We start from the raw sequence: 24083 nt of genomic DNA, 5'->3' as shown, positions 1-24083 counted from the left end.
AGACTGTCCCCGTGATGCTGCTTCCTCATCTGGTTTATCGGCATTCAGCCACTTGATAGCGTGTCTAACTACTTTCATCAGTGTGTGTGCATGCCGGTGAGCAGGCATTTGTATGCAAGTGTGTGTTTTTGTACTTTTTTTTTAAACATGTAAAGCATTCATTTCTACATTTCTTGTGTGAAATGTGACTTACGAATATAACATTGGTTGGTTGGTACTGTAGTTACTGCATAATGTAAATGTAGTCTGTCGATAGCGTTATTCAAATTGATTGAAGTTGATTCTTAAATTTCCAATATATTGCGATTATTATAATGTATTCACTTATTTCAAGGATTTTTATTTTGTGATAAGGTATTTTTATGGTATTTCAGATTTTTTTTTTTTATTGTTTGGTTATTTGTTAAGCATGTTTCTCAATCGGGTGACATGTTATCTTATAGACAATTGTAAAAACAATGCTATTCGATATTATTTTGTGAGCGTATGTAAATTGCTGATAGAGGGAGGTGCCTACCCACATTGGGTAGGGTCGGCTCTGGCGTCAGGGTTCATTTGCCATTGACTGATTTACTCTGCTGAGAAACACATCAGACCTGGCAACTGATCTAACTCAGTCCTCCTGACAGCACAATGGAACGTGAAACATTAACATCAACCATTAGCATTAGCAACCCTGATAAGCGTTAGCTCTTTTTATGTTTATCTCAGCTGCCTCTATTTTGTCAAAGTCCTACCATTCAGATCACAGAGCATGTTCCTCAAAATAACTTCAGCTTAAGTGCATCGGACATTATTGGAACAGTCTGAACTGAGGAATTGTTTCTCACGTAAAATTTTGTGTAATAAGTAAAGTACAGCAATCACAAGCAATTGTAATCAAGTACTCTATTCCAGTAACTGGACATTTGTTTACTTATGTGTTTGTTTTTGTTGTGAAACTGAGAAAAACTGCTCTCTGCTTCTGCAAGCTAATACATGAGATCTTTTCCCTTTAAAAATTCTCTCCGTCTGTCAGTCCAGCGCACACAGATGTGCATTAGGTCACCCAGATATTTCCAGCCAACACTGATTTACACACACACACACACACACACACACACACACACACACACACACACACACACACACACACACACACACACACACACACACACACACACACACACACACACACACACACACACACACACACACACACACACACACACTATCCGCCCCCTCGCCTCCACTTCCCGCTGGAGCTTGAAACACTCACAAACACACCACAAAACGGTTGCCACGGCGACACTCCCAAAGCACTTAACACAGTGTGACCGTTGTTAGAGCTCGGTGTGAGGCTGATGGTGGCGGGACGAGCCGCCAACTCCAACACTTTCTCTGCCATTTCTTCAGCAGAGAAGTTGCACTTGTAAAAACACAACACTCCAGCAAACAAAATTACTTGAGTCACTTCTCTACCAAAGCTTATAATCAAAACATGTACATTATTTCATCAATTCCTATATTTTTTAAATCTCTCAAGAATAGTAGATACAGTATTTTAATTTAGACCCACTGCAGTGAGCACTTTACTGAGACATAGACTGTAAAAATAGTCAGAATATCTCAACGCTTTGATTTAAACACCCCTTTATATATAATAAACAGAGCTCAAAACATGGTTTTTAATTGTTCTCGTTAATAATTCATACTGGCTTTGATTATGTTAGGTTATTTAGAAATAAAAAAAAGCCAAATCTCATCTGTCATGTTGAACTTTAACTTATATTTTGACAGGAGTAAATGACTTGTACACTCGCGCTGCTTTCTAACACAAAGAGAACCGAGGATCTAAAGTTACTGTCACGTTTCAGCTCACTTATATCAGCTCAACAGTTAACTGTTCACATGTCAGCAGCTTTTTCCGAAGCTGTATCAAATCTGCATTTACTGCCAAAACAGTCAAAACATGCTCCACTGTTGCTAGGAGATTTTAAAGTTTTGGCTATTCAGGTCAGTGTGGTCTCCTTTAAAAAACATCCGCAGATAATATACTTTTCCCCCACTTATATCTCCAAAAACATGGATTTCATCAAATTGTTATGAACCTATAAAGAGTTTTTTTTAATTGTATACCTGTCTATTGTATTTTCAACTAATTACTAGAGAATTTTCTATTTTTGTAACTATCATCACATTTCTGTATATTAAATCTAATTGTTACATTTTAAAACGTTTATTGAAACTTTTACCATTTCATCCATTCATCCTGCGTTCATACATCTTCATGCAGTTTTCCTGAGTTTGTGAACCAGCTCAGCTGGCAATCCATAATGCATAGGAAGAATATGCAAACTCAAATAATGCAGTATTTCATTAAATTAGGACATATTCTATATTAAAATTAAAAGTCTACTCCTGTCATTATTCCCTATAGATCAGCGGTTTACAATGAAGCACAACAATTGAACTGTTGGGGTTTTAGCAATAGCAGACCGTTGACCTCGGTTCCCAGGCAGATAAGGCCTTGCTGGAGAAGGGAGTGAGGGAATCTTTGCGAGTTGAAAGCCAGCTGGCAAAGGGAGTGAACCAAGAGTTGCTAGCTTAAAGCCAGGAAGGTAGGAAGCCTATGATGATCAAATATAATGAGTATAAGGCCAAGATATGATTTTACCACGACAATATTAATATACGGACTGCTGGAAAAGGAAGAAAATAAATCTTACCCCCATCCATCCAGCGATGTTTGCAGGTTCGATTCCCATTTCCATCATGTTCGGGTCATATAAAGACATAAAACTAGTGCAAAATCCAACATCAGCATGAATTGTAAGAACAGCTGGAAGAGTGTCGATACTGGTTGTAACTGTTCATTGATAACTGTGTGTCAGTAATATAGAGTCACCAACGATTGGTCGTGGATATCAGAGACATTGTGCTACATGCTACTAAGAAACACTGAATTAATCAACTTCAGTTTGTTCATGCTGCAAATTAAACAATCCAAGTTCTTCTTTAGTTGAGGGAATCTGAGTGTTAGCTGGAGAACTTCCACCTGGATTATTGGAAGACTTTGACCTTTGGTTCATTCAGTTTGTTGTTTCAATGATCGGAGACACATTGATTTGTTTGAAAAGCATCTCTCCCATGGCTTCTTTCAAGTAAACTGTGCACCTTGGAACATTTACACTCAAAATGAAGTGATCATGTCTAGCCTGGATAAGTCTCACAAATTATCAGATATATTTACACATTGATTACAGTACAAACTAGGGTGGGTTCAGTTTAAACAGAGTGCAGATTTTAAGCAAACAGACTGACAGGCTTTTCTCTGGAAGCTGAGAGTTTCATGTGAAGCAGATGTTTGTCCTCAGCATATGTGGGTGAACCTGTCTGCTTCCTTGAGCCAGTTTGGCTCCATGCAGCCTTTTGCATATATTATACGAGCACAAGCTTTCTGACAACATGTTAGCATGTTGATCCTTTCCTTTTCTGAGAATGACAGCTTCTTTGCCATTTACAAACATTTTTTTTTAAGAACATCCCGTTGAGTTTCAGGGTCTTAGTCTTCAGGATTTTTTTTTTTTACTAAAGCTCCCTGTCAGTCTCCCTCACTGCAGTAAATGTTGCCAGCTGTCCCGTAAAGATGGTGTCACGAGCCGGAAAGCAGCCGCTGCTGATCCGATCCAGACAGATGAGGGCATGGATTCAAGGTGGGTGACGTCAACAAGGAACATTCGACAGCTAATCCAAGAAAAGTTGACATTTTTAAAGCTTGGTGAAAACAGAAAAAAAAAAAAAAAAAGTTCCTGAAATGAGTCTTTGTTTCACAATAAAAAACAGATAAATTGATGTACTTGGGCTTTCATAAATGTTACAAGAAGATTGTGGAAAATACGATCTCATCAGCTGGAGGGTAATGTTTGCGGTGACTTATAAAAAAGAAACAAAACCTTTGTCAGGTACGCGTGAAGCTGAGTTTTACAAGGTTTGCCTTGACGGGGGTCAACCCTCCCGCAGCAAAAACATTCCCTTTGGGTCTCTTTTTACCCACCTGATATTCTGCAAATACAGTTTTTCCAGCCTCTCATTTGTGAAAAAAGAAGGAAGAGGTGGTGAGTTCATGTGTTTAACATTTCCCCCATAATAAATTTTACGGATGTTGTAATTACAGAGTGACTGTGGGTGCAGACGTGGAGTCTGATGGTCAATGATCAGGAATTCAAGAAAGAAAAAAGAAAAAGAAAGAATCTGCAGCTGAACCGTGTCAGCCCGTGTAAAACATAAACAAAACTCTGCATTCAGAAGAAAATCGGTCCTATTTTCCTCTCAGCTCGCAAAGCAAATCATTCAGAAATATTCAAGACCAAACCACCAACGTCTTGCAGCTCTACATTTAGTAACGGCTGCAGAGGGAGGTTCAGAGTTCAGGCCTGTTTCATGGGTTTCAGTCATTTTGTGACCATTTATTGGACCAAAGCACCACCCACATGCTCCCACCTGCTGATGAAAAAAAAAGAAAAATAACTCAAAAACCAAAATTCAAAACACATTGGATTTCAAACTTTCTAAAAGAAACAAAGTTTTAAATATTTTTTCATTCATTTGGGAATTTGCCTGCCTTGTTTTGTTTGTTTTCTAACCAATATCAACACACCTGGAGTCTCTCAAAGCATTTAAGAGCACTGAAGTATATAGCTACTTCTCTTCGGGATGGGCTATTTATGATGAGCGCGAAGATAATCAAACCCACAAAAGACAGGATTAACTTTTTAATGAAATCCCCAAAGTATTCACAGGTATACAGTATGTGAAGACATATGTGTATGTGATTATTTAAATGTTTTGTGTATCTGTCAAGCCCATCTACCATAAATGTCCTCGCATACAGGATTGTCTCCACTGTTCCTATTACACTGATAAAACCCCGGACTGTGTCAGCAAGCCATCGTCTTTAATCACTCAGTCATCTTGAAAAATACATGTTGCAATGTAAAATAAATGGCATTGCAGCTATCTTCAAAACATTTTGAATCAAAATTTAGTTATATTCTAAAAGTACTTAGTGGAGTATAGCTTTAACATTTTAACCGGTTTGTGAGAAGAACCTTGTACATAGCTGACACTAAAGTCTACATAGAAACATACATGTCCTTTAGTTTCTGTAATCAGTTGATTATGATTATTGTACAGCAGGTTCTTACCCCACTGAGGGAAACGGTGCAGAAGTAGACCCCTGAACTGTACATTTCAACTCCACCATCTCTAACACAGAAAAACACACATTCATACAATAGCTAATTCAGAACCACCACTCAAGGAAAAACAAAATGCTATGACAATGGAAAGTGTCCTCACTTTCTGTAACACAGAAAGTTCTTCCTCTCCGTACAGTCTCTGGTCTCCACGCTGCTCATGTTGGCCTTTGATAAGGCTCCACAGTGCTTCCACTCGAGGGGGCATGTAGGCGGGTCAGGGTACGAAATGTCTGCTCCATTCACCCACAGCCAAAACCCGGCCAGGAAGCGCAGGCTGACCCACACCTAAAGAGAAAAATGGTGAATGGATTTCACTATACAGCACTTTTTTTCTTTTTTCTTTTTTATTAAGTCAGCAGCCAACAGAGCTCTTTACAGTGACAATCACATTTAAACACACAATCACACAAATGGAGATGTCTGCTTTACAAGGTGCCAAAATTATTTTCTATCCTATTCTAGCAATTATTTATTATTTCTGAATATTCTAATAAACAACTTTAACTCATGTTTAACTGAACTATATGGCCATAAACTAGTTTGGCTGTTGGAATGCGAGCACTTTATAACCATGTATCATCACATTATTAATCTTTTCTGGGCAAAGCCATATCAAACAGCACACATTCAAAAATGTTTTAAAATGTAATTGATGAAATCTAAATAGTATATTATTTATATTATTATTTGTAAATGTTCTTGTTCAATATTATTATTACAATGTACCTGTCATGTACATTCATGTATAAGTGTGTTGTGTGTGTGTGTGTGTGTGTGTGTGTGTGTGTGTGTGTGTGTGTGTGTGTGTGTGTGTGTGTGTGTGTGTGTGTGTGTGTGTGTGTGTGTGTGTGTGTGTGTGTGTGTGTGTGTAAAATAATTTTTTTCTTTTTTTGTAAATATAAACACAAATAACCGGACATGGTTGGGCATTAGTAATTTACTTCTTTTTTGGCTTTGCTTTGCTCTTTTATGTTCATATGTTTTGTGTGTTTTTATTTAATTTTGTTGTTGTTGTTATGTGGGCCACATGTCCAAAATAAACTCATAATTCAATTAGAAAAATAAATAAATTTAAAACATACATCATGATAACCTCCTTTGCATTTCTAAGTGAATATAAGCTCACCTCCTCTGTGTCGGCCTCAGTGACCCTGGTCATGACGTAGGCCTGGTCGTCTCCAGGCTGCACGCTGAGCAGATCGTAGCGATGGTGACTGTCGGAGGGTGAAGTGAGGGATTGGCAGTGCTCCAGCGCCTCCTCCCAGGTTTTGTTCTCCTTTACTACCAGTATGTTGTCGACATAGCAACTGAAGGGGAAGCGGTCGGTGCAGCTTTTAGTCGCCATCTTTCTCTGGAGAGATGAGATTGAGACACACTCGCCGCTGTTGTCTGGCTGATCTTGGTCCCAATTCCTGTAGTCTGAAGAGCCTGAGCTCCATTTCCATGTTTGTTCTGCAGAACAGAGGGTGAAAAACCAGATTACTTCCAATGATGCTCTCCACTTTATCATCTGTCTTGTAGCTAAATTTACGATGCACTGTGGTGAGAATGGGGAAAATGGACAAAATCCTTTTCGAATAGCTAAATGTTTACTCTGACCTTAGTGTTTCCAACAGTGCGACAATTAGAAACTGCATTGTGCTGGTTTCCAGTGTTTGAGCTTTTTCCAGACGTTTTTAAGAGGAATCTACAGTATGATTGTACAATGGCTGGGGGTATAGTGTTGTTAGCGACAGATTTTACTCAAGGACCAGTTAAATTAATCTGTCCATCCATAAATATATCTTAAAGTTATGGAAATCTAACTGTCTTCACGTATCATATCCCATGTCATCTTGTAAGAAGCAAATACATGATCTAATTCATACACAATACATTTGAATAGCTCATATCAGGATTGACAGTTTGTGACCATGTGTGCATGAACCTTCTCTGTGCAGTCCAATCCAAACAGGAAAGTTCTGAGAACCAACTCTGTTGAGGGAAATGATGCTGGAAAACGTTGCGAGATCATCGTAGTGCTGTCTGCAGAAGTCCTGAGCTCCTGACCATGTCTTTGACAGAGGTATGAATTCGTAATTGTAATGATTAAGTTTCTCCTCGTGGCAAAAGAAGAAGTAATAAGCGCCACATCGGTCTCCATGAATCCTTTGAAAGGAAATAAAATAATGGAAAAGGTCAAATGTGTTCAATGTTGATTCAATTTACAGGTAATTCTAGTATGTTTCTATTTGAATTCTTGCATTCAATACTTCACTTCTGTCCCAATTCACAACTGCTGGCAGGATGGTGTAAATGCACTGCCGCATTAGAAAACACATGCAAACAAATGAGTAAATCTATATGACAGCATGCCAACTCAACAAACAACATGCAAACACTGGAAACATGTAAATAGCAAAATGCTGCAAGCATACAACAAGCCTTTTATTTATGAAAACATTGTGGACCACACTAGTAAACAGTAACTGCATGACAATATATAGGGTCAGGATGTCAAATCAGAAAGTTATTGTGTGGAAATGAAATTGTCCAGTTGTGGTTTTATTGAGCAGTAGATTGGCAGTACAACACATACGTGCGCAGGCGCACGGTCCCTCGGAAGTCTTACATTACCATAGGGTGGTGTTGGAGACAAAGCTGCAGGTGTCATTCTCTTGTGGCTCGCCTCTTGCCCAGAAAGGAAAATCTTCACTTTCTCCAGTGGACCAAACCCACTCATCTACTTGAGGATCTGCCCTGTACAGACCAATGTAAGCACGGTATGGGCTCATGGACATGGCGTCTCCATCTGACTGCTTGATGAGGAAGGCCAAGTCAATGTAGTGCCTGTTGAGAAAGCATAAACGATATCATCCAGACAGTGAACTTACAGAACAGAAAGGATTGAAAGCAAAATCATCCCATTAGTGGTTATGGACTGTTAATATTAGTGAGCATTTCTCTACATTTACTAATACAACAGACTGTTGAGTTACTATTGTGTAAAAAAAAAAAACATGAGACGAAAGCTCTGAGAGATCAATTTAAATAAGTAAAACTCTTTTTTTATCATGTAGGTATTAGATTGACCATCTTTATCAATCAATCACACTAACAATGATACATTTATAAAGCACTTTTCAGAACATTCAAAGTGATTCAAAATGAACTGATACTAATAAGGTCAAACTTGTTAAAAGCCAGATAAAACTACTCAAAATACAAACAATATTTCTTCCATATTCCATCATCTATATGGCCAATCAGCAACATTCTTCTTTCACCAAATGGAGTCTGCATATTGAATGTTACACATGTGATACTTATCCGACAATGATGGATCAGACCTGAAATTAGTTCAGTTCTAAGTATTTGGAGGAGCAACATTGCCATCCAAATGAACTGGTGGTTATACGAAAACCATCTCCGGAACGGCAGGATATTAACAGTTTTCCCCTCTTACCTGATGCAGCAGTATTGTGAAAACCAACAGAGCATTTGCATCCTGATGTGAACGAGGGAAATCTGTCCGTTTTTCCAAACAATTTCCATTTTACAATCAAGTCTCAAATTCAAACAAATCAACGTCGGCCAGTTTATGTTCAGACAGACAGTAAAGAAGGAACGCTCACTGCCTGCAGAAGGATCGGGCATCGTGCCAGGTGTAGTGAGCTGGGTGGTACATGTACTTTTTGGAGACCACCGATCCCAGTCCGGATGCCGTGCTGCTGCTCAGCACAAGGAGAATCAGGGTTCTTGAAAAGCTGCTGCTCTTCATCTCTGTCATCGTCAACATGCTGTTAACAGAAAGCATAAATGTAAACCTTGTTTTTCTTTTAAGTGACATGACAATAGAACAGAATCTCTCAACATCTCACGTAGAATTGAATGAATTGCGATAATTGCCTATTTCTGTTCAAACGGATATCAAAAATCATTAATTATTAATGTATTTACCTGATAGCTGAAGTTGCCTTATTGAGCTCCAACATTGAGGAAGAATAGGCAGTGATCCTCGATCAGTCTCCAAAGATCTCTGCGGCAAGTTTCCCGACTTGAAGCTGTACATTTCAGAGCAATCATTTGAATACAAGGTGCACGTAAACCAACAATCCGCTGCCTGCCACTGCATCTGCAGCCAACATTTGACTGCTGGCAAATGAAGAGAAGGTTTACATGTATGCATTACAACATTACACTTTTCCCCCCCATGGAGACGCCCAGGAAGCAGACATTACTGCAACTATAATCAAATAAAACCTGTGCATTTTGCAGAACTTTATAAAGTTGAAAAAACTGAGAATAAATATAAAACTGCCCACATTTATAATCAGAGACCGTGTATAAATTTATGACGTGTTAAAAATAATTAGACGACCAGTACTTCATAGTCGTATGGGATTGACAGCAAAATTCCCGCTAAAGATTTTCCTGATTCATTTGAATTGAAAGTGAAGACAGCTAATGAATACAATAAAAATGATGAGGACACACTGGTTGCCTCAAATTAAAGGTTTACTAGGTGCCTAAAGCTGGAAGGAGGCCCCGAGGTTGGCCCAGGATATTAGGGAGACAACTTCCCCGGTCATGCAGAGGCTTCTTCTGGCTTTTAGACTTCAACTGTGAAAGATAGAAGCATCACATCAGTTTATTACATCAGCACTTTTGAGAAACTTTGTCTAAATTATCCCATGAATGCAATAGTTGTGATCATGTATGTTTTGACACAGCCCATTAGAGACGGATGCCATGCAAAGTGTTCAATCCATCTATTAGAGCAATGTCGGGATTTGTGTCTTACTCAAGGGCATTTCAACAAGTTGACAGATTGGGGATTGACCCAGCAACCTTCCACTTGAGACACAACTGGTGTTGTCAACTGAGCTGCAGCTTATCTTAACTTCCCCAAACTCCAACCTCAGCGTGCCTACATTGTGATGCCAAACAAATAATAAAATGATAACAACAACAACAACAACAACAACAACAACAACAACAATAATAATAATAATAATAATAATAATTTATTTATGATAATTTATTATTATTATTAAATTAAATTATATTTATTTATAATAATTTATTATCATTATTATTATTATTTTAAAGCTCATGTACATTATTGGTTATGAATAAGAAAAATATGAAGAACTATTTCAACATTCAAACAGCATCTTTGTGTCTGTGTGCATGTTCTGGTCCTCTGCACTCGCTATTACCACACAAAACTGAAAAAAAAACCTATTACATTTAGAACCATGTGTTACCCTGAGAAACAGTCACATTTTGGCACTCTGTCCCAGCTGCACTGGTGGGTGGGGTACAACAATACTGCATGTCTGTGCAGAGAGTATGAGGATCACATCTCTGTGGGTTCAGACTGTGCAGCAGACCAGACAGCCATAGAACACTAGAGGACTACTTTCTACTCAGCAGCTCCTCCAGCTGGCTTTTCTGTATATGGATGTATCAGCATCACAGAAATGAATCTCAAGCCTGTATTGTAAAGTCGCCATGAAACGAAGGGTGATGTGAGCAAAACTGAGACCCGTTTTGGTTCAGCACTTATCGCAATTAGACACAATTATTTACATATTAGAGCTTTTAAAAAGGGTTTAGGTAACATGTTCCAACTGATCAGCTAAACAGGGCCACTCTACAGGTAAAATAAGCCACTCAGACTGGAATAAAAAACAGTTAACTTTTAAATTTAGCAGAAAGAACAGCATATACAACAATAACATTACCTTGAAATTGCCGTATGTTTTTGGTGTGGCTCAGATGTATTGTGCCTCGAAGGTAAGAAAAACTCATAAACACTGACCCCTTCATATTTTATACATGAATGGTTTTTAATAAGTGGCAATATCAACTGCTATGGGTCATTTCATCACAATGCATTGAGTTGAACCAAGATAGGATTTTATTTTCCATCAAAAAACAAATCAGCAAAGCAGAAAATAAAGTCACAATATGTGTATCTGTTGTTTTTATAACTTTTTACAGACATTTATTTGTTTTACGAGTAACAACTATCAATATCATTTAGGAAAAGTTGTCTGTTATGCTTCTTACCTCTCAGCTCTCCTACACGGTTGCCAGGTTTGACTTTGATATTATTGAACCACGCCTTTGCAGTCATTGCCCCAAAGTTGTGGAATGACCATCAGACGGGCCCCTTCCCTGTCTGTTATCTTAATACACACCTTCTCTTCTCTCTTTGGCCTTTATCATGTGAGCTGCTGACTTTTTTTGTTTTATTTGTATTGTCTGTATCTTTTTACTATTTCACTGTGATAAATTTAAAGTTTGGAAAGCTTCATGAGTTTCACCAGAAAATTGAACATTACAAATTCAGCCATTTTAAAAAATAATTAGTGGGGGTTCACTCTTAATATTTTACCTTTTCATTCCTGTTCTGACACTACGGAAGAGTTTTAGGGCCACTGAAGAAAAAAAAAATCCGGAAGCTAAAAAAAAAAAAAAAACCTTCTTGGCCCCAGAAAAAGTCGAAAATCAAAGTCGAGATTTGAAGTCCGTCCATCCACATGCCAGCGCGTGTGACTGCTTCCTCAAAATGCATATCAGGTGGTTTAATGAAGTGATGAAAAGATGCTTCAGGACAGACTCTCGCTCATAAACACGGTGCGGTTATCGTCAGTATCAGGACTAGAAGAGACAGAGCAACCTGCTGCCTGGTTCCGTCGCGGAAGTTCGTCGAGTACGAAGGACAAAGGCACGGATCCCCGGCTGCTTATTTAAATGTGTTCTTATTAATCAAGGAAATCCTGTGTAAAATCACACGTCCATAAGCAATAAGCAACCCGATAGAGTCAGAATTAAGTGATTTAATGTGAATTCACATCTACGGGCAAATGATGAGGGATGGATAGACGTCTCTCCGTGAAAAAAAAAAATCTCGACTTTGATTTTCGACTTTTTCTGGGGCCACAAAGGTTGTTTTTTTTTAGCCTCCGAATTTTTTTTTTTCTTCAGTGGCAATAAAACTCTTCCGTATGACACAGCTGACAGGATGTTTGTGTATATTTACTTGGAAGTAAGGTTTCAATCTGGAAACCTCTTGACTTTTATATCATACTTCTGGGTTTTACCACATGGATGGAGCCTGAATAAGGAAGCTCAGGAGTTATTAACCCTTTTTAAAAAAATTGAATTGTGCTCAATGTGTTGAGCGTTCAAGTTTCTATTTTTCCGGCCTCGCCACATAAATAAGAATTGCAGCATTTTAAATGCAGATGTCAATACAATGTAATCCTTCTCCAGCTACAACCTGATAGATGAACATAATAAATAAATAAATAAAATGTCTCTCAATCTTAACCAAAACTCCACATTGCACGGATGTTACAGCAGATTATAAGGCGGAGCTGCCCGACTTGATCTATTGAATCATATAAAACTGTAAACACAGCAAATGTTGGAGGCTTTTAACTCAAATTAACCAGATGGTAATGCAGTTACCTGTCCTGATGCTTTGCTTTGAGTTTTTGAAGAAAAGAATTCAACGACGAGTCTCCAAACAACCAACTGGACATCTTGACCTTGATTCTCATTTGAATTAAATATAAAGTTAAACAAACGATCCTCTATGGGCTGCATTCCCTGAACTCTATTTGACTGTTATCAAATGAAGTGGATATTTCCATTGAGGCACTGAAGATGAAACATTTTACCCACAGAAACACACAGGAAGCAGGAAAATACAACTGGCCAGTGTTTTATTTTATATTGTATTTTCGCAACTTCACAAACAGCAATGAGATTAAATTAAAAGCTATGAAGAAACAGTGCAAGTTCAACAGTTTCAGTTTACGGATGAGGTGACACAATGCTTAGTTTTGAAGTCCACATGTGGCATCACAACTGATTAACTTCAATCAAACATAACATATTTACTTCTAATCCAGAAAAGTACACACTATGACCCATGGTCTATTTTTAATTGGCCTGTAGAAAACCTGACCCCTGTATTTGACTGTATTGTTCTTTTGAGTTTTAATACGGTCTTGAACAAGGTCGCCTCACTACTAGTCATGGGTAATTCAACAGGCCATAAAATAAAGCCTCTATATTTTAGAAAATGAAAAACATACAACTATTTGCAGGCTAAATTTAGGGTGCATTAACCTGATAGTGTGACAAAACTCAAGCAAGTGGTTGGTTAACAGAAAGTGGGTGTACCGTTATTCACTGAGTTGAATAACAGAATGTGACTCTTGATTTCTTGATGAAGTGGAGGGACAGAGTACTTGGATAAGGCAAATATACAACAGCCACTGTGGGTCCTTGTGAAAGGTCTTGACCCCCAACACCTCCACTGTCATGTAACCAGGCACCAACGGCTGCAGCAGTGCGTCTATAAATATTAGTATTCTTAGCAGGACTAACTGTTAGAATCTCTGTCATGATCAGTCCATGAAAGGGATTCTGGTGGTCGTTGGTATCGGCCAAGGCAGAAACCAGCCTAAGACAGAGTGTGGCGTTCAGGAAACTCACATTCTGTAACACAGAAAGTGTTTCCTCTCTGTACAGTCTCTGGTCACCACATTAGTCCGGGTGGTCTTGGATAAGGCTCCACAGTGTTTTCCATCAAGAGAACATTGAAGCAGGTCAGTGTACAACATGTCTGCCCCCGTCACCCACAGCCAGTGTCCAGCCAGGAAACGCAGACCCACCCACACCTACAAGGAAGAAGCGTCAGTAAATACATTTTCAAAAACTTCATCATTCTCTCCACAAACTCAAACATTACAAATTCAACAATCATAAATAGCAATTACGGGGCATTCACTTTTAATGTGTCACTTTTTCATTCCCATCCTGACACCGCTGACAGGATTTGGATTGTGTATGTTCACTTCTCATAACCATAACTCCTTGACTGTTTATGAAACCTAGAAAATTCAAAAAAGAACCGAAACCTGGCAATGGTCCTCATGTCTTCAGCCAATCGCAAACAAAAGTCAAAAGCATGTTACACATTCGTAACATGTCAAATCAACAACACATAGAAGTGTTGGATGACCAGGAAACATCATCATCATCATCATCATCATGTCACATAATTGCATGACACATTGAGTTGACTGTAACAGATTAATACATATATAAAAAACAAAAAAATTTTAGTCCCTTGTTTTTCTTTTTTCTTTTTTTATATTGTACATTTTCCTACAAGAAAACTCTAAAAAATAATAAAATAAATAAACGTTCACATTAATCAAGATGCACTGAGAGTATCATTCCAATGTCAATCTTCTGCAACCATGGGCAAAGGTGAAAGCTTGTTTGCGTTTTCTCACGTCTTTCAGGTTTTACACCTTAATATGCTATTTGCCAAAATGCAGAAGAGCTGGCCTGTACTAGATGCACTGATTGTCGCTGAACGTGAGCTCACCTCCTCAGTGTCAGCCTTCCTGACACTGGCCATTATGTAGTCCTGGTCGTCTCCAGGCTGCACACTGACCAGGTCGTAGTGGCGACTGCTGCCGGTGGGTGAGACGTAGGCTCGGCAGTGCTCCAGCGCCTCCTCCCAGGTTTTTCTCTCATTAACCAGGAGTAAGTTGTCACTGACGCAGGCGAAGGGAAGTCGGTCGGAGCACCTTTCGGTGGCCATCTCTTTTTGGACAGATGAAATGGAGACACAGTCCCCATTATCTGATGGTGGATCAGCCCAGTTCCTGTAGTCTGACCAGCCTGAGCTCCACTTCCATGTTCCTCCTGCAGATGTTGAAAAATAATGAATGCGTGTGAGAGGAAAGACCAACTTCTATCAGCTACTTATGGTAACTTTGCACATTGCATGATGCCATCTTTGAAGAAACCAATGAATTAGTTATTCAAATAGAATACAGACAATTCCTCACCTTCTCTGTGCAGTCCAATCCAGACTGGGAAGTTTCTCGATCCTAAAGAATTCATGGAGTCGGTCTGATCCAAGGAAATCAAATCTCTAGCGTTCGTCTTGCAGTACTGCCGAGCTTCTGACCACGTCTTTGACAGAGGTACGAATGTGTACCACCAGTGTTCTGACGTCGTGATGTAGCAGAAGAAGAAGTTATTTGCTTCACAAGTAGTGGCCTTAATCCTTTCAGTGGAAATAGAAATAAAGTCAGTTTTATGTAGAGATTTCATTTGTTGAAATTGACAGTTTGTGCATGACTATACCAGTGTTCTGACAGTGGGTCGCTTTGAGTTGTCTGCATAACTGCTTATAACATAAAAATAGAAATCACACATTGACCTAATGACCTACATAAAATACGTTACTGTAAAAAAACTAAACAAATGTGTGCTTTTATATTAAGTAAATACGTAACTGAGTGGAAAGAAATTGTCCCTGAAGTCTCTCTCTCTCTCAAATAAATGAGCAACGGTGTGTCATTTTATTTTTGTGCATATTTACTGAGATGTGACTAATGGGAGTGTATGCTTGGTTATGTTCCAGAAAGCCAATACATTAAAATTAATATTCAATGTGTTGAATTGTGCGAGCACATGTGAGTTTGATATGAGCAAGCAGTCATTGTGAACACTTGTTGAGCTCACGAGGTCACTGATATCTCTGTTATATCTTATTTATATTAGCAATATTTTTGATAATACAGAAAAAGCGGCACTGTGGTCCATTTTATGTGTTTTAACCAACTCTGTTACAAACAGTAGGACTTACTTTTTGGAGCCATAATCGAAGTAGGCACAGCCGCCGTCACCTTGTATGCTGTATGCAGAACTTCCATATGTCCAAGTCCAGCCACTTATTCCGACCAAGTTTGCTTTTTTGTATAGACCAATCCATGCATAATATATATCTAAAGACATACGGTCTCCATCCGATTGCTGGTAGACGATGGCCAAGTCTGTGTAGAAGCTGTCAAAACAGCAAAAAACATTGAAAAGCGAAATGAACACACTCCTCTAGATAGTTTGGAAAATTCTGTTGAAGAATACTGTATTTTTATGGTTTTAGGCACACTGTAGACTGCATTGTGTTTTCATCCCCGATTATCTTTAAATATTAGGATTTCCACTGTTTCTTCTACCCCTGTAGAGTTGAGACCTGGGTCGGTTTTTCTTTTTTAAGCGGACAGTGCATTTGTGTTTTGGAAACCTCCAGACATGTATTGAAAAGGTGCATAAAAAATGAAACAAACATGCATGTGTTGAGGTATTTCCGCATATTACTGGAAAATCGTCTCCACCAGTGTTTTATAATCCTGCGTCTTCATTGACCACTGTACTGCTTTAGATGTTATAGATGTCTGCTGCAACCCAAGTGACTCAAACAACAAGCCATTCATTTCAATCAGGTGTGTGAGTGACAACAAACCATTAACATTATGTGTTGTTGTCCTACAGACTCAGAAGATGCAAGACTGTATAAGGGCATGCAGATTTTGATTGTACTCAGGCCTTCTCTGCAGAGGGACTGTCAAATATTAACTGAATGTGCATCTTGTGAAAGGATGAGCAAACTCATGCCATAAATAATGGCACCAGGCAAAATCCAAAGAGAAGTCCAAATTAAATTCTATATACACACACTCTCACACACACATATATATAAGAGCGTATAAGCACGCAAGTATATGAGCTTGAAATCCATCAGTGCAACACATTGAATCTTCAGGAAAATGTTTGACAATCATAAAATAAATTCAGTATTTCTGACTCAATGTTCATGTCCTGATTAACTGAATCTATTTTCCTGCGATGATATTGTATTATGCAAGCTCTACTTTATTAAATCAATGTTATGATAACTCCTATTTACCATCAACAGCAATACATCTTACCTCCGGCAGTAGGTTTGAGCATCATGCCAGGTTTTAGGAGTTTTGATGTGCGGGTAGAATTTTGACACGACTGATCCTAGTCCGGATACTGTGCTGCTGTTCAGGAGGAGGAGGAGGAGGAGCAGGACAGGTCCTGACAGGCTGCTCCTCATCATTGTCTTCATCAAAATTCTCTTCTTTAGGAAGCAATCAAATATACCATGAGATCTATTAGATGAGGTGACTTTTCTTTTACAAACCAAACAAGACAGATGAGCAAAAACTGACAGTGTCCTGAATCCTTACTGCTATTAACATGTACGCAATTTTATTGAGACTCTGTGGTCTTTCTTTTTTTTTTTTTTTAAGTTGATGCATGTGAAACAAGACTGTTGAGTCTCTTTTGTCACCTAAAACAACAACAACAAAAAAAAGTATTGTATTCAATCATAAACTCCATTTATTTAGTCATCCAGCCAGTGCCTGTTGCTTTGTGTCAATTGTTTTTGGCATTAATCAAAAGATGGTGGCGTGCAACGACCCAGCGGCTTTTAGCGCTCCTGTGTCAGTAGATGCACTAAGGGAGCGGCACCTGTAATTTTATTATGCCACATAATGATGAATAAAGCTGCTGTATTCTAATGCCAATGTGTTTCATTTGTGTGAGATGCCTCTGTTGTCTACTGTAAAGTGGCTGAGGGCTGTTTTTGATGGTTGCTATGATGAAGGAAACGGTCTGTGCTTCTTTGGTCATTTACTGCAGTTGTGAGGCTTTGTGTGCTTTTGAAGTGTCATTATCTATGTGGCAAGATTTTCCCATGGGTTTCTATGGCAGGTGAGATATCAGCCGTTTTTATCTTGTGTTCAAGCTAGAACATGTCAATCAGACCTGGCAACTGTGGCTCAGTGTGAAAACCTTTTTGTCAACTCCTCAGTAGGGATTGGAGTCATAGGCGGTCCTTGGACATCCAATAAAATTAAATGTGCATGACAAAATATCCTGTCTTACTGTAACATAAATACTTGGGAATTTTGTATTTTATATGCATCGTTTCAACTTGTGCCTCATTGTGTAAAGTCAGTGGCTTCTGAAAACTGCAGATTGGATTCATTATATTCAGTGTGAGATGCCTACGAGCAAATCAGTGAATGCAAAATTAATGCAACAATTTTTTTAATCTGCCAACTATATTCCCCATTACAGAGAAAGAAAAAAAGAGCCCCGTTTACCCATCTTAGCATTGTGTGTATAGATCCAGTAAGACTTGAGGTTTGGTTGTTTCATTCATTTTTGAGACAGACGAGGCATCACTTCAATCATTTAATTCCAGATTTTCATGTTATTTTTGTAACATTGATTATGGAAGAGGTTATTTCAGGCATACTAAAGCATCTAAAGTAACCTCTGGAAAGCCAATATGCTGATTTTTGCTTATAGAGATGCAAATTTTATATAAACAGAATTTGAATTTTGTTCCAGAGCAGGTAAACTTTGATTATGAACCACCTGAGGAAGCAAATGAGTAGTATTAACATATGGAGGTTCAGCAGAATATGGTCACATCATCATATAGATAAATGTAGGTACATTCATATGAAACCAAAGAAAATGCAACGTTAATGTTAGGGTGAAAATGAGATCAACATTCAATGAAATTGTTGAAATTCACACTCATTAAGTTCAACAAAAAAAAAAGTTTATTAAATTGACCTTATCCCAATCTGACTGTTCCATTAGAACTGTTGAAGTTATTTTATAAACCTCAAAGACAATCTGAGGCAAAATCTGCCAATCTATCATTGTCTCAAAGTGAGATTATTATTACAAGTTTAACTTTTGGTCCAGCAAGTATATAATCCTTCAACTGATACTAACCAAGAGTTAATGTGTTCTGTTGGCTCATTTATTTACCTGTCCTGATGCTTTGTTTTCCTCTTCCTGATGTGCAATGTCCATCAGTAAGTAGCCTCTTCTCACTGAGCATCCAACTTCCTACTGGAAGTCTCTTAATGTGATGCATAGATATCAGGATAGTAATTTGAATACATTTAACATCTTCGATCCAGAATAAAACATTTGACTGCTGTCAAATGAAGGCTTGATTTACATGCATCCATCAGTCATGAAAACACGTTTCCAGAGCAACGGGAAGATAAACCTCCGGCATCACATTGTCGCCATCAGATTTGCATCTGAGGGGAAAACAAACTGCATTTTAACATCCATTCATCTTCTTTGTATACTTTATCAAAGATGGTTTCCCCTGCTTTAATAGGCCCCAATGTCAAATGAGTATTCTGGGGAAAAAAATACAAATAGTCTTCGCCAAATAAACGCCATTATGTATATTAAGTTTTATTTAGCATTTGTCATTTGTTAATCTCTCCATGAATGCGGTCACATTGCAGGTATGCTCTGAATCATATCTGTAACGAGAAGGAAGTTTGTTAGAAATATCATTGCAGCCACATGAAACCCACCTTACAGATTTATATCCAACAGTTTGTACCAGCACATGCTTCAGAAGCACTTTTTTTTCTTTTCCTGTGAAAATCTATCCCACGTCATCCAATATCTATATAAATGAATTTTCCCACTCAAATGATGACAAACAATTCGAAGCCCAAATTGAGTAGTTTCTTCAGTAGAAAGAGGGCTGTACTGTTGCAGTCACCCGGGTGAGACATGCTCCTCTCCAGTTGTTTTAAGGACTCTCCCGTCAGCACGGAGAGGTCGTCCTTCAGCCGGCGTTGACCCTCCAGTGTCAGGTGCCAAAAACACGACTTCCTCTTGCCGTCTCTGCACAGCTGGTTGCAGGTTTTACGGAAGCTGCTGTTGAAGCACAAGTTGTGCCGGATGGTGTTCTTCCAGCCGTCTGGAGCCGTCTGAAAGAAAGGGAAATGCTCCCTGTAAAAGACACCAGAGGGGGCAGAACGTCAACAACTGCATTCTGCACCTTTACATGGAGTCTTTGAGGTACAAATGGACACTTGTGGCCCTGGAGTGTCATGATCCTCTATGTTTTTTTACTTTCTCTGTTCCAACTGAAGGCCATCATTGACATTATAGTGACCGAAACAAGTGAATATTTCTACAGTGCATTGTGGCTGAAGATTTATGACTTTAGTTGGTTCAAGTACACAATGTTGTTTCCATTTATCAATACTACATTCAGTTGGAAAGTGTAAAACCGAATCACATACTTTAGTTTATGACGAATACATTTCTGAAAAGGAGAGACTACTCACTGGATTTCTGTAAATTAAAAGTAATTTGCTGACACACTATGGGACACTGCTATGATAGTGGGTTTTTGTCCCCCCACCCCCTCCCCCCAAAAAATTAAAAAAAATAAAATGCAGGCTACTTTGATAAATACATCTTGTTTTAGAATATGCGTCTATATGATATATGGATTCACAGGCAGAAATATGCCCATTAAAAAGATTTGTTTTTGAACATGTATGCACATCAATGTATAGTGTGAAGCAATCTCATACTGCAAGTTCCTGAAATGTTAAACATGTTGCTCATATCCCGTTTAACAAACTGGCAACTCAGAGTCACTAATCTCTAATCATTAAACACATTTAAAAAGAGAAGTCAAGCAATGTCACTTGAACAAAAAGAGTTTAGATCTAAAACAAATAACAAATACCCCTGAAAAACACTTTCCTATGGCTGCAAGAAAAAAATGACCTTATTTTACGAAAAGAATAAGGTCATTTTTTTCTTGCAGCCAAAAAGGTGGGTGGGGGGTGGGGGTTATCATTGGAGGAGTTAAAGGAGGATACCAAATGAAGCCATGCAGGACTGTGGGTTTGCAGGACCTGGAGTGTCCCTTCTGCTTCGAAGGATTTGGAAAAGCTTTTTCAAAAAAGGATTTAAAAAACAGAAATACTTTTGACCTGATGAAATTGTAAATCTGCTGAACTTTCAGGCTCCCACTAGGACTGGTCTTCAGTGCCAAGGTGATGAGGATGCAATAATTCACTGGTGGGCGAGGCCAACATCCAGGTTTCAGTGCACTATTGTCCTGGAATAAGAGAGAAACGACTAATGAAAGAATCTATTCAGCTCACTATACACTTTTGAGGATATTCCAAAAAAAGAAAAAAGCAATTGGGTGAGATCTGAAGTGATCGGGCTCACCATTGGAGTCCTTCTCTTGCATCTGGCCTTGGCTGGTTTACGAGAGGCTCCATTCTTCATCTAATATTAAAAAAAAAATTTTTTAAGTTAGATTGACTTTGCCCAACATCAGATACAAGTCATTAATAACCATTTCTGATCGAGTCTCAGGCGGGTGAAGAATTAAGATTTTACTAAGCAGCTCCAGTCTTACCATTAACAAGAATATACTGCAATTGTAAACTGAAGTATGTTACCACGCATGCATTTGAGGATGTGTCATTGTGCACCATGTACTCAGTGGAGGGTAAATCCGGGGGCAGCAGTGTCCTGCTGTGAGAGGTGAAGTTGCAGAACTCTGCTTTCGGTGAATGTTTGGTGTGTAAAGTCCCACTCGTCTGGTCTTCTAGATCAGGTCCACCTAAAGTCTGCAGACTTGCAGGCTTTTCGTACTCCACGGAGCAGACGATGTTGGGATTAACCCACAGCCATGGGTTTGGTTTAACAAAAGTATCTGATGGACAGAAAACAGACGACATGTCAATGTTGTAACTTGTACAATTTTCTTTCCCCCTCACATACATGAAAAAAAAATTACTTGATTTGGTTACGTAAATTTTTGGCTAGTGTTAATTTTAAAAAATACAGGAAAACACAAGACCTGGGCTACTAGCAATAAAAATAAATAAATAAATAAACACACCAGCTATCCGGGCGCCGGTTCAGCAGCAGAGAGCTCTTGTGAATAAAACCGGACTTTATAGCTCCAATAAGAGATTTTACTCACAGGAGTCCTACAACAACATGTCCTGTGCATGGGGCTCAACACCAACAATGACCGAGCAGCATTCGAAGCCAGAGAGATAAAGACAAGAGTCCTTCTATCCAGAATATTAGTTTCTTTTCCTGCAGCACATTCCACTTCCAGCTGCTTTATATTGTGCAATATGGTTAAAAGTCAAGGTTTTTATACCATCCCACTTTTTAATAGTCAAGATTTCTTTTATTCAAACCATATTCTATTCCATTTTATGCCTCCTCGCAGATTTTATTGTTCGATTTCATTCAAGAATGTGCTTTCCCCTCACGCACGCCGCGATCTCAGGAACAGCAGCTCGTCCTCCATCTGTTTACATGGTAATCTGAAACATCCTGACACCTCAAGAAAAAGTGTTTTTAGGAGTGAGATGCCAACACAGCACCAGAAGAAACTACAATCAAATGTGCAAGTTTCAGTGTCGTGTGGATCTATAATATTACCAATGGATTAAAAGTGACTGAATGTTTTATTGAAAGGCCTCAATTTTCATTCACATTTGGCATTTTCTGTCAGGAACTAAATGCAATACATTTGTGCTTCATACAATTCACAGTATTCATCGCTTCAAAACTCCATGTTCCTTTACAAGTTGTTCTGTATACATGTGTTGTACATAGGTTTATTTATTCATCCAAGTAAATTGACCGTGAATGTATTTCAAGTAGATGAGAGTATGTTGTGATTTTCATTTGTCAAAGTGTGTTTCAGAGAGTGTGGACAGTGTTTCTTCTTTAACAAGCTGGTATTATCACTTTATCTGAAGACAATGGCAGGAAACGCAACTCTAGTTCTAATAACTCTCAATTCAATAAAAACTGAATTTAAAGCAGAGACACGATCCTCTCTGGTTCAGTTAATACAGTAAAGTAAATAAACTAGTTTCACCGATTTTCCTGTCAAGTTTTTACAAAAGTTAAAGTCGTGACAAGAAGAAATGTTTAACTATGAAAGTACAATGTTGTTTTAAATGTTCACTGAACCAGACTTCAGACACATGGGTCACACATATTAAACAGGATTATGAACTTTTAATAAGGGACTTGTTTTAAAAGGAGGAAGGTCTTGAAATCATTAAAATGTGTTTTCTCCAAACTCACCAGATGTTTTATCATACCAAATGAATTCATCTTTTCTCCTCGAGGCACTCGTGGAACGTTTCTGGGCGACATATTGATCGTTCAGTTTGTCCTCTGTCATCAGACGGAAAACTCAGTGACGTGCTCAACAATAACACACACTTCAAAACACATTCAGCGCTCCTGACTGTAGAGTTAAACACATCCATCGTCTCTATGAAAGGTGGAATAATGAAGACAGTTACCGTGGTAACACTGGTCAGTGGTTGTTGCCAGTTTCAGCTCGTTGTCCATGTCCCAGTCAGTGAGACCAACCGAGCAGTGCAGGTCACAGAGCCAGGCTCTGGTTGTAACCTGGAAGGTCATGTTTTTCTTTAAGATGTGTCCTCTAAAGTCTGACAGAAGCTCTGCGAAGACTGAAGATGGGAGCAACAGCAGCAGCTCGGGCCTGCTGGCTGTTCTTCTTAGAGCAGCAGCTGCAGGTGAGCAGCTTGATGAGACACAATTAAGTTTAAGAGAGAACAGCTGCGGATGGATGGAGGCAACCTGCAGCTCAGATGATTCAGCTTTTATGAGGAGAACGTCAGAAGAACTTGATTCAATATTGATTTGACATTAGGCAGGCCTGTAAGACTCATAAGGGCGATCCTAAAAAGTGAAAAACAAAAATAAAACAATCAAAGCAGGTTCTTTTGCTCTTAAGAAACAAACAAAAATAAATAATAAATGGAAAGCCACAATGAATCATGTGATCTGCACGTTTGATTTATTTCACTTCTGGAAAACCTCTCTGGTTTTAGGAACAACAACACACTTTTAAGAGCTTTTAAGAGGTGCATTGCAACAAAATAATGTAGTGGACACTTATGTAGTTTGAAACTCTGTGACAAGGTTGGGCCATTTTTTACTTAAAGGGGGCCACAAGAAAAACTGTTACTGCTTTAGAGGGCAGTTATAACAATAATAATTCGTATTGCAATTTCTATTTAAACAATTGCAAAGTGCTACAGTAGTAAAACAAAAAAAGTTTGAATTTAA

General features: G+C 38.6%; 3 protein-coding genes across 3 annotated transcripts; all 3 read right to left on the bottom strand.

Moving 5' to 3' along the window:
* Nucleotides 1-4741: 4741 nt before the first annotated feature.
* Nucleotides 4742-9842, bottom strand: LOC308106634 (macrophage mannose receptor 1-like). Its single transcript, XM_080458489.1, has 6 exons — nt 9180-9842; nt 8855-9019; nt 7857-8069; nt 7168-7388; nt 6367-6692; nt 4742-5525 (listed from the first exon to the last, which is right to left on the bottom strand). The coding sequence occupies exons 1-6, from the start codon at nt 9212-9214 to the stop codon at nt 5337-5339; spliced, it is 1149 nt and encodes a 382-aa protein (XP_080314615.1). The 5' UTR covers nt 9215-9842; the 3' UTR covers nt 4742-5336.
* Nucleotides 9843-12945: 3103 nt separating this feature from the next.
* LOC308125416 (C-type mannose receptor 2-like) lies at nt 12946-19009 on the bottom strand. The gene is made up of 6 exons (XM_080489126.1): nt 18930-19009; nt 17039-17214; nt 15916-16113; nt 15110-15330; nt 14641-14963; nt 12946-13924 (listed from the first exon to the last, which is right to left on the bottom strand). Exons 1-6 carry the CDS (start codon nt 18972-18974, stop codon nt 13736-13738), a joined length of 1152 nt encoding a protein of 383 aa, XP_080345252.1. The 5' UTR covers nt 18975-19009; the 3' UTR covers nt 12946-13735.
* A 606-nt stretch (nt 19010-19615) lies between these two features.
* foxr1 (forkhead box R1) lies at nt 19616-23411 on the bottom strand (the record flags this gene model as incomplete). The annotated part of the gene is made up of 6 exons (XM_080458048.1): nt 19616-19925; nt 20927-21054; nt 21171-21230; nt 21440-21663; nt 23067-23159; nt 23291-23411. 6 exons carry the CDS (start codon nt 23409-23411, stop codon nt 19616-19618), a joined length of 936 nt encoding a protein of 311 aa, XP_080314174.1.
* Between the last annotated feature and the right edge of the window lie 672 nt (nt 23412-24083).

Source organism: Lipophrys pholis (genome assembly GCF_963383615.2).
Source record: "Lipophrys pholis genome assembly, chromosome: 2".
NCBI lineage: Eukaryota > Metazoa > Chordata > Actinopteri > Blenniiformes > Blenniidae > Lipophrys > Lipophrys pholis.
This window is presented reverse-complemented; position numbering and strand designations above follow the sequence as displayed.